At 44.2% G+C, this 11,597-nt stretch overlaps 1 protein-coding gene across 1 annotated transcript; it reads right to left on the bottom strand.

The window, feature by feature from the left end:
- Window positions 1-195: 195 nt before the first annotated feature.
- Window positions 196-11,597, bottom strand: smo (smoothened, frizzled class receptor). The gene is made up of 12 exons (XM_066723719.1): window positions 10,696-11,597; window positions 8,861-9,066; window positions 8,301-8,510; window positions 7,968-8,140; window positions 7,573-7,792; window positions 7,227-7,350; window positions 6,864-6,956; window positions 6,299-6,407; window positions 5,382-5,567; window positions 5,124-5,272; window positions 4,130-4,264; window positions 196-3,983 (listed from the first exon to the last, which is right to left on the bottom strand). Exons 1-12 carry the CDS (start codon window positions 10,955-10,957, stop codon window positions 3,409-3,411), a joined length of 2,442 nt encoding a protein of 813 aa, XP_066579816.1. The 5' UTR covers window positions 10,958-11,597; the 3' UTR covers window positions 196-3,408.

Below are 11,597 nucleotides of genomic sequence, written 5' to 3'. Positions count from 1 at the left end.
TCTTTGCAAACTACGATGATAAACCTCTTGAGGAATCACTAATATTCTGGAGCAGGAAGCTAATAAAGGAACTTTATCAATCTGTGAAATATGTATTCATGAGAAAGCAGTATATTTTTAATATAGTGTAATTGGTATAGTGTAGGCACAGCTGTAACTAAATATAGAGCAAAGAGTAAATAATGTACAATGCCATCAATATTTTATAGTTTATTTACACATACAAAAATACAATTGAGTGATAGCCTTTTAACAATACTGTGAATAAAAAAAACATCTTTAATAAGATTAATAGCAGACAAAGATTTTAGTAACAACAGTAGGCAAGAAACCATTTTCATGTTGTGTAAAACTTTACCACATCATTCCTTATTAAAAAAGAAAAAGGAAAACTCTACATTGCTGTTCAGTGTTACAGTTAGAATCTTCTACAGCTGCCATTTTCTCAGTATTTATACTTCTGATCATGGAAAATACAAGTTTACTGAATGTGCTCAATAGTCAGTAAATAGATCTTTTAAAACTCTGATCCTGCAGGATGTGTTACTCTTTTCCACACACCTACATAATATGATATTGAAATGTTAAAGGCAAACAAAGACATTTCAATGGTTAATCACTAACACACAAAGAGTATTTGTAACAATGTTGGGAACTGGCCAGATGTACACCAATTTAATCAATCACACAGTGTTGAATATTATATTAGGATCCCATGCCCAAACAATACGACCATGCTTTGATCAAGTTGGCACAATTCATTTTGGGGGGAAAGCCAACAAAAAATGTTGTGTGGGATCTGGTCATGTTCAACGTCCCAGAGAGACACAGATACTCTTTCACTGGCTGAACTGATCCGGATGAACACATTCGTTAGAAGTGTCATTCAAAAAATAAACAAATTTCTACAAATGTGAGATAGAAAAGGTTAATAGAAGTTGAATCACCCTAATCCTAAGGAAAAATTGTTTGTAGAAAATGGTGATATATAAACGTATGTCCAAAATTACCCTGGGTTGACTTAAATAATACTGGCCCACAGCAATGAGCATTTTGTTTTTGTTTACCATCACCATTGCGACTTGAGTTCTTGATGTTTTTTTTAATGTAAAGTGCTGTGAAGAAGATCACCTTTTGGATTACTGCAATTTTGGGGGCTACAATAGCATTTAGCTTCCATGTCATTGCATTGAACTTTATGTTTGATAATCCTGCAGATAAATACTTTAATCACAAAAAAGGTTTTAGTGCATATAAATATATATTAAAGCCGGTCAAAAATGCGTGGCTGAGAGCTGTGAACTGCCTGTACTTTAGGATACCGAAGTAATGCATGATTTTAAAACAATCAGCAACTATGGAAACAATGAAAAGATAAAGATGGTCAAATAATGTATATGTATTTTTCATCCCTATATTATGAGTTAATTATATGTACAGTGTAATGCCAATGTTTGTGATCTGAGTACCTCATAATATAACAACTAAACCGCCTCCATAAGGTTTGGGGGATGATGGGGAAATGTATGCTGCATTCTGAAGTCATTGTAAACATCTCTCTATCTCTCCCCCTCTCTATCTACAGGCAGAAAACAAAAACAAGTCCTTATCTTACATCTTTTGCATGGACCTGATAGTAATGAAATCCTGAAAGACATGGGAACTACAGAAGCATGACAGCTATATAAATAAATCGGATTAAAACAAAATACCATTAGTTTCTACTGTTGTATAATTTAGTAAAAGCAATTAAGACCTTTTAGTTTTAATAAATACTGTTACTGCATTACTGTGAAGTACTGCAACATGATGCTCCCCGTAATGAGGTGCCCTAATGCACAAAAAGTGAACGGATGAGTGATTTCTCCAGATATAACACAACATTTTGATAGCTGGCTTGTGCAGTTCAATGCCAAAGCAATAGTAGTCCACGTGAACCCTTCGCATAGCTCAAGAGCAGAGCGCAGTTCCTCGCGAAAACACAAGAGGAACTATACTTAGCTTAGACAATACTGTGTATCAAGAGTGCGGCTGAAATGAACCAGAAATATATACAGTGAAACAAAGGAGAGGCGCAACATACTCTTACTTCATATGCCTCTCTATGAAATGACACTGGTAGGCTTGCATGGCACTTGCGGAGTTGGGACGCACTGTGAGTCTGAAGACAATCTATGCATTAGAGCCGCTGTCTTCCTTACCTAAGAAAGAAGGAAGGACAAGCTTTCCCTTTCCTGTACTATCACAGGATCACTTGTGTGGCCTGGCACTAGATTTCTGAACATCACAATAGCAATAGCAGTGAATTCACCATGTTCATAGAAGTAGTACAGACCATAGAACAGGTGGTAGATACGTCCAACCCACCATTGTAGGTTTACCAGGCACACTGTCAAGTCACTGAGGGACCATTGGGAAGAAACTAGCAAGAACTCAAATCTTTTGTATCCAACATTGGTGTATTTGAAAAAGCTGGTCCCTTTAAATGAATACGAATCGGTGTCAAACGTTGTTTTGTACTGAAATGCGTCCAACAGAAGACTATAATATATATACTTATATTAAAAAGTTAATCCACCAACAAGTTATTTACCTGTTTTTCTATTGGAAAATTAAATCAGAATCTGAGGAAGTTTACTTGGCTTTTACTCCCCTTTAAGAATTTCCTCTGTTGCTGAAGTTCAGCAATTGTAAGCGGTTAAGCACATTTTATCCTAAATGTTTTTGCCCTCTAGAGCACTAGATATTGCAGGTAACACTCCAAACTCAACATCAACAAAATAAAAGAGGTTGAGCAAAAGCTAGTGTGTTTTTTCGGTGCCGGAGAGGACATTAATCCATTAACACACAACAGTGCTTAGTTTCCGCTAAGCTGGGTAGGGTCTTGTGCAGAGAAGGTTTCCTCTTCAGCAGCGGATCACGACGTGAAATGAATCCATCTGAACAAACATTATAGATCCACACCAAACAGGTCGAATCGAGTTTTCGGTACATTTCATTTTCATGGGCCACCTTGTCAGATTTCCTCTGCTGTTCATGAGACAGAAACACTCCAGTGGGATTTGTTTTGTTATTCATGGAGTAACAAAAATGGACAGCTGCAAGTAAAAGGTTTAAAAGCTGATTGTAAAAAGCACTCCAGCATATTATGACGTTACCACTGTGTAAATGGACCACAGTAAACAGGACTTGTCATTTTTGGTAGTCTGAAGGGGTTACCTGCAACCCTTCCCTTTATTACAATTTTTATTATTTAATTTAATTCCCAGGAAGCACTTATCTAGGTCAAGACTATGTTACTTTCCTCTTCTTAGATGGCCAAGTGGGAGCAAGTCTAAAAGTATCCAGCACTTCGTCCTCACAAACTGTACAAACACCCTCACTGTATTGTAGTGTTTTTTTCTCCCCTCAGAAGTCAGAGTCTGCGTCCATCAGCTGTGCGTCCATGAGGTTGGTCCTGGAGTGGATGGGCGCGAGGCCCGCTCTCCTGCCCTGAGTCCTGGGGATGTAGGGCACGTTCCCCGAGCTGCCCGCCATCAGCGTACCCTCCCCAGCCGAGTGGCGGAACATGCCGTTGCAATCCCGGGGCGGGGGGCGGAACCGAGTGCTGCTGGAGAAGTCGTGGTCCTCCCGTGCCCAGTCCCCGTAGGGCACGCCGAGCGCAGGGTACCGGCGGTTGTCCGAGCGGTAGGACGGCGGGGGCGTGCTGGGCCTGATCTCGGGGAAGGAGCCGGGCAGGAGCTCCTCCGGGTGCTGCTCCCGCACGGTGGCCACCAGGCTGCGGTGTCCGGGCAGCTTGGGCAGGCGCGGCACTGCGCTGTGGGCACGCTCCCCCCGGCGGCCCAGGTCACACAGCTCCTCTGTGGGCGCCAGGGGACGCACCTCCTTCTTCCTCCGCCGCTTTTTCTTCTTCTTTTTCTGCAGCTCCGGGGGAATCTCTGCCTCCACTATCCACAGCTGGTTCATGTTGTCATCGGGTGGCACTGTGCAGAAAGACAGAAGGGACTCGGTTACAGAATAAGACCCACACTGATACCACGGATATTACTGATCGCTACACTTTATAGAAATATTGTCTATATCCCAGGATAGGGCAGCCCTCGGGCCTCCCTTGTGCAGAGCCGCTGACCTGGTGTGCCCGTGACGGTGACGGAGATATCCTGTGGCAGAATGGCTCCTCTCCTGGCCACCATTTTGGTGACATGCTGGGCCCACGCAGAGGACATGTCCACTGACGGTTCGTTCAACTCAAAGTTTATACCAGCTGGGGGAACAACAATAAGAATGGGTAAGTTTTCCTCAGACTGTAAAACAAAGGCATAGTTATTATCAGACAGTTCATTGTTGCGGTACTATCCTGCATGGCTAGGAAATCATATTTATTCTGCTCTTGCACTTCCTTCATGATCTAATCCAGTGTCACTGTCTGAGGTCACAGAAATGCCCCCTCCACACTCACTTAATGAAAACAGGCTTGTATACCAGTTAGTGTGTACTCTATTAAACCTCAGGCTGCCTCTGAGAAAGGAGTCCGGCAAATGAATGAAGCCATAGAAACAACCCCGACATGTCCTCCCACGGGAATCTATTTGAGATTTTTCCTTAATCCCTCCCAGAGCACAGGGCAATTTATTTCAGGTTCATGACACCCCCTTCGCTCTCCAGATCTCTGGTTCTCCTTTATAACACAGAACTCAAGTCTTCTCAACAGAAGCAAGAGGGCTCACATAGGCCTACATCTCACATCTCTAAGCACATCAATAATTGCAGACACTCAAAACTGCTCTGTGTTCAGCTATAATGGTCAGAGTTTCCTTAAAGATGCAGTGTCACAGGTCTATGGTGGTTTTAGCTGAAGCCAATGTGAAATATCCAGGCAGCTTCAACCATTCAATTCCACGACTGTGTTTCTGAGACTCAATTTGTTGGAAGGCCCTGTCACGGTGACACTCGGGCAGGGTGTCTCCCTTTGTCTGAAAGTGACAGCATTGTGTGAGGCTAATAGCTTGTCTCACTTCTCTTTTCCATAATGATTTCTGTTTTCCAATAACATTTCTTCTCTGCCGCCACTGCAGCTGGTGACCACCCACCCCAATCCCCCCCAGCCAGCCCCCAGCTCTTACCCACGGGCCCCTCGTGGGAGACGGTGTGCATGCTGAAGGACAGCTCCTTCTCAGGGTTGCGCAGCAGCTCCTTGCGTTTGGAGAAGGCTTTCGCGATCATCTTGCTCTTCTTTATGCGCTTGGGCTCGTCGTCACTTCGACCGGTGATCCTTCAGCCAAAGGTGACAATCAGACAGTCAGCAAAAAAACAGGCTGCTATTCTGGTTGGTCTGTCACTGAAAATATAACAAGACAAATAAAAACACAGCGGCTGGTTACCTGCACCAGGTGCGTTTCCAGATGAGCACGGTGGCCTTGGTCCACACCCAGGTGCTCATGGAGATCCCGGTGCCAAACATGGCGAAGAGGTTGATCTTCACCACCAGCAGACTGGGCCTGATCTTAATGGCACATTCGGGGATGGGCTTGTTGGTCTGGACCGCAATCGTCACATTCGCCTCACACCTGGGCGGCACAGGAGAGGAACACAGAGAACAACATCACCCGCTGGAACGGACAACAAACCACAACAAACGCCAGCAGCTTCACAAATACACAGGTTGCTACTGCGAGGGAAGGCTCAATTCACAAGCACTCACCACTGACTGGCGATGTGCAAGTTTTACACACTTTCAGGGTTTCAACTGTAAACCAACAAGACATATAAATGAGTAAATGTAAGTGAAAAGAACCACATTAGGCTATATTTCTGGTTATTAAACAAGATAGGAGATGTAAGGAAATGCTGCGGTAAATGTGTTTTTCACCATCGTTAACCTAGTGCTTCTCCAGGCTCTTAGACATAAATGAATTAGGGTTTCTACGTACTTTTGCATTTTTTCTGAATAGGGGAAAAAAGACCACACAAAATGTCAAATAGCGAGGGAGATTTATAAACGTCATGAAGAACAGGATTTGGGTTTCTTGGAATGCAGTCCTTTAACACATCATAAATAAACAGCTGAATAAATCGTGCAGCCAGGAGAGTTGCTATAAGCATACTGTGGTTTCTGCATTGACTAATCAGTGTTGCTATAGCAAACTCTTTTGGCGATTTAGGAACTGAAGAGGTCTGCGTGCAACTCCACATTACAAGTTTAAACATCAAAAATAAATAAAAAGATTTTGTCTTTAAATTTAAATTCACACATACTAAACTGATACTCGAGAAAAAATTAAAATAATAAAAAACTCACAAGACATATTCTCTGAAACTGCGCTCCCACTCCGCCTGGTTGAAGAAGTCATAGAAATGGCAGCCAAACGTAATAAAAACAAAGCCAAAGGCAAGGAATCCAAATATACCTGACAAGGCAAAAGCAGGACTTAATTACAGAGCAGGCACGGGCTGAAACCACAAATATGACTTTTCACCAGTCCTGCAGTCTTCAGACTTGCTCTGGACGTGATTGATGTTCTCCAGTCCTTCACATTGCAAGGTCTCATATCAAAGCGAGAGCGAGATGAAACAACGCCCAGCGGCTCGCTTTTCTGAGGCCAATTTCTAGCTGTAATTTATTTTTTGGCAAGAGGAGACTGCAGTTATATGTGGAGGGAAATATCCTGTACAGAACGGACAAATGTTAGGTTGTTCAAAGTTCTGGTTCATTCCAAGAAATATGAATTACTCTGTGTGCATCAAATAAAAGCAAACCGATTCATAAGTAATCTGCAATGCACCAGGACTGTTTCACTAGTGGACGTGCTCTTTATGTTATAAAGCGACTCCTGTGTGTGACACAAAGAGGAAGGCATCCATACCTAGTCTGACCATTGTCTCGTTTATTTTGCTTGCAGCTTTTTCACTCAGCAGCCCTGGGTGGTTGCTCTTAATCGAAAACAATGTCATGACCCCTTGAAAGGAGAAAAAACAAATCAATCATAAAAATCAGAGATGCTGTGAAAATGCCTAATCTTCTCTACAATTTGTTCCCTTCTATTGTAAGCATGGGCAGCAGGGGAAGAGGGTGTTATTTGCGTTGGCACAGCTTTAAAATTCACTTATTTACTCATCTTTTCAATAGGGATATCAAGCAACTCTGGGTTACAAAGTTACAACCAGCATGCAGATGGCTTTTGCAAGATTTGGGAATACTGGTAAACAAAACGTCCGCAGAAACTCACCTCGGATGAGAAAATAGCCCCCCACGACGAGGACGACACCTATGGGAGCCAACACAAACCCAGCTCTGTAGTTGTAGTTCTTATAGCCGACAAAGCAGATGCCGCTGACCGAGTCTCCGTCCACCTGCACGCACAGGAAGACATAAAGCCCAGACATTCATCCATTTTGCAGGCATTAAAATATGTTAAAACTCTTGAGAGGTATTCAGATTTTGTTTTCTATAAACAATCATATCTTCTTACCATTTATTTATTATATATATATATCTGTATATAACAATGGATGAAGGAGTTGTGATAATCTAAAACTCTGCATTTCACAGACTATATTAACACACTACTGTACCTGTTTGATTGCCAGTATGGCCACAGTCAGCACGAAGGGGATGGACCAGGTGAAGAGGTGAAAGTAGGAAGTCTTGCCGCTCAGAGGCTGGTAAGTGGTGCCCAGGGCCTTGAAGGAGGTGTGCCAGGCGTAGGTGAGCATGACAAACCAGATGACCCCCGACATCATGGAGTAGTAGACGATCACGAAGATGATCACGCAGGACAGCGTCTCCGTGGACCTGAGGGGAAACGTGCCACTCTTCACCACACAGATCAAGGATATCATTGCCTTTTCTCGCCGTTCCTGAACACCAACTGTACTTGTGTAGACCTTGTCAATGGCCTTGGCCAAATTGATACCTAATGATAGTATTAAAACTGGCAATTCTGCTCAGAGCGGGCAGCCCGACTCACGTGGGTTCCCCGAGCCTCATGGTGTCATCGCTCTTGCACACGATCTCCTGCCGCGCTCCGTCCATGAACTGGGCCAGCCAGCCGATGCTGCCGATGAAGAAGCAGGCGTTGACGTAGAACAGGATGACGGCGGGATAGCGGTTGGAGTTCTTCCAGTCGGCTACGAAGGTGGCCTGAAAGAAAACAACCGCGGAGAGATCAGAAACAACATGGGACAACCCATTTGAAGGCCGTTGACTAAGAAGCTCGTCACAACCATCACCAGCATCACAGATCAACCACGAGATCTCAGCTAGACGTCACATGCGATTCAGAGCCCCCCCATCCCCTCACCAGTGTGAAGAAGGTGCAGAAGAGTGTGAGGGAGCCGAACACGGCGATGTAGACGTGCATGTCGCTGTGCTCCTCCTGGGTGAATAGTGGGTTGTTGCACTGGATGCCGCAGCCCTCCACATCCTCATACCAGCTAGCGGGGTTATCCGTCTTCACCAGCGGGGACTCGCAGTGGCCCGACGCGTTGAACTTGATCTTCTGGACTTCATTCTGTCGGGAGTAATCACAGCTGCTGTCAGCACACAACCAACACACAACCACAAACCAACACACAATCACACACCTTGCTCTGACACTCCCCTGTGCCATTACATTAAGCAGAAATCATTTACTGCCTGCTTTAATCCCCAACACTCTACTGCAAATAATGTTTTCATTCCTCAGGTGTATCTTAAATAATAACAGATAACAGAAACCCAGAGAGAATACTGCAGTGCTGAAGAAGATGCACATTCTCTTAAACTGAGATAAGACTCCTGTGTAGCACCAGGCATAAAAAATATACCCGTAACTGATAACCAGAGTGCCACGCAGTTACATGACAAAAGCACACAGCCTACCTGGCAGCCCACAGGGAACTTGTCGGTAGTGCACTTGAGGAAGTCTGGCCAGCCTCTCTCACGCTCCACAATGGCACAGGGGCGCCGGGTGGCCTGGCACAGGCTCTGGCTGGGCAGCTCCACCTTGCCGTTGTCACACTTGGGCATGTAGACGGCGCACAGCAGGGGTTGGATGACGGCCCAGCAGCGAGGGGCATTGCGCAGACCTGGCACGGGCACAAACAGGGTTATGGCAGGCCAGGGTAGGACGCTCCCTGTCATTGTGCTAAACCCATCATCAGGGATACACAAAGTTGTCTCAACAATTTAAATTCTAGAGTCTTCTTTTAATATTTAATTAAACCATTTCTTAAGCAGGATTACCTTTTCTTTATTAAACATATCTGAAATGCAATTCAATTCAACTTTTTCAGATCAAAGTGCAGCGCTGATCAAACTTCCACCTAATAATTAAGAAGAGGCTGGCTTTTATTGATACAACGGCTCCTGACCCAGGACAGACACACAAAAAGAGTGTTGGCATTCAAAATCTTTCTGCCAAGATGAAAGACAGCTTTACAGATGGCACGAGAGAGCACGATGTGGTCAAGGACACGCAAGAAAGCTGCGCAACTTATAATGTGGAGGACAAAATGTGAGAAATGAATTTGTTCAAGGAATCAAAGAAACCTGTCCTTATCTTTGAGGCAGCCTTGATGTTCTTATTGCTATAGATGTGCTGTCACTCACAGAGAGATTAAAATTGAACAAGGCTGACTCTGCAAATTAGTGTAAAAGAAATGCTGTGAGAGCTAAGATTGTGACGCTGGACACTTCCACCTGTATCCCAGCTCATGATCCTTTGCTTTGCTCAAGTGTAATCAATCAGCATCTACATCATGGGGAGTGAGGAGTAGACTTGGGGTCAAACGCAAATCCATTTCAATGCCAAACTTTAAACTATTTGCATAACACTTGGCACTTGCACATCCCAAAGCATTTTCATTTGTATTTAAAGCGATGGGAAAACATTGAACATATTTCAAATGCATTTAAATACAGTTGCACAGTTCCTTGAAACGATGGACGGTCATGACAAAATGAGAAAAGGCACCATTGCTTTGGTCGGTTGGTCAGTTTGGTGCTCTGGTAAATAGTTAGAGGAGGATCCATCCTAACTGCCATGCAATAGTATGAGGAACATCATATTTGGTGAACTGAGATGCTAAGTTGTGTATTTTTGTGCATTAGTAACCATTAAAGCGAGAAATAGCTAATTCCATATTTTAAAAAAATATATTTACAATAGTTACCACTGCAATTAGGAATTGGAATCAGGAATTCATTTTTTCAGTTGCGATGCAAATGTAACCACACAGATGTCCCTGTAACTAACGTAACATGAGCTGGGACACAGTCTTCACGTATAATTCATACTCGTATTAACAATGCTGTTAATTGGCGCAAGGTATACACGAAATCAATAACGACAGATATCTTACGCATTGGTCTTGGGCTGCAGATGTCCAGCCATACCCATTTATTACAGCTGATCCAACCTAATATAAATGTACGCCCTCCTGGGTCATTTCTCCGTCTTTTTCTACTTAAGACTTGCCAAAATGAACTGGCACCCACTTGAACTCCCCAATAATACGCTTCTTTCAACACTAACAAGTATCAAAATATATTCGCAGTTCTGCGCGGCTGCACCAATGGGAGCGGTGGGATTCTGCAGATCTGCGCAGAACTGCGGACATCTGCGCTCCAAGAACGTGATCAAAGTGCACTTAAAAGAGCAAGGAATCAATGATTAGAAAGTCACAGATCAATACGAGTGTGTGCGCAGCCCTTACCGGACCACATGGCCAGTTTCTCGAAAGCCTCGTCCTGGGTGCTGGAGTCCTCGGCCAGGAGCACGGAGGTGTGCGTGTAGGGCAGCGGGGAGCCCAGGCAGGTGTTGTACTTCAGGACTTCACAGGTTGAACTTTTCTGACAATAATCCAGGACCCCCGTGTCGTTTTTCTGTGCCGTGCCCACACGGGCGAGCAAGAAGTAGGCACCCCAGAGCAGCAGCATCCCGCATCTCCCAACAAAGGGACAGACTCGGGAGGACATCTTGGAAAGCTTGAGCCTCGCAACTCTTGTTTCAGAGGATTGAGCCGAACTCCACAAGTTGCAGTATCGGTTATTGTGTTACAAAGATACACTTAGTGACATTAGGAGAAACATCTCCAGCAGATGCATCCTCAACTCCCATGAAAGGAAACAGTGTCTCTCCGTGCGGCGCAACTCTGCTCCCTGTCCCAGCCCGGGATCAATCCTCATTCACTCCTTTCGGTCACTCCTCATCCTTCCCTCTTCTGCCACATTTATAACGGGATTAGGTTTAACGGAAAACACAACATCGGGGTTGAAAAGATCTCGTCCCGTCCTGTTGAGTTAGATCACTTTACAGAAAGAGCCACTTCCACCATCCCCCCACTTTTTTTGGTGGAAGAAAAAAAACTTTTGACATGAAGAGTCTGAAACGCTGAAATCTGATCCGCACGGTTCGCTTCTTCCTGCCTGCTGAAAAGTGTCACTTTTTCACAATTTCACAGAATGCATGTGTTATCAAATAAATAAATAAAAAGCTTCCCAGGGCTCCCTGTGCGTTACTGCTGTTCATGGGGAGGTTTGGCGTTTGTTTTTCTCTTTCGCTGCCGTGTCTGCTTGGCTTTTTTTCTCTCCTTCTCTGGAATGCACATGGTGGGGA

The sequence above is a fragment of the Amia ocellicauda genome, chromosome 15 (genome assembly GCF_036373705.1).
Source record: "Amia ocellicauda isolate fAmiCal2 chromosome 15, fAmiCal2.hap1, whole genome shotgun sequence".
Classification (NCBI taxonomy): domain Eukaryota; kingdom Metazoa; phylum Chordata; class Actinopteri; order Amiiformes; family Amiidae; genus Amia; species Amia ocellicauda.
Note: the sequence above shows the minus strand (reverse complement) of the source record. Positions and strands in the feature narration are given on the sequence as shown.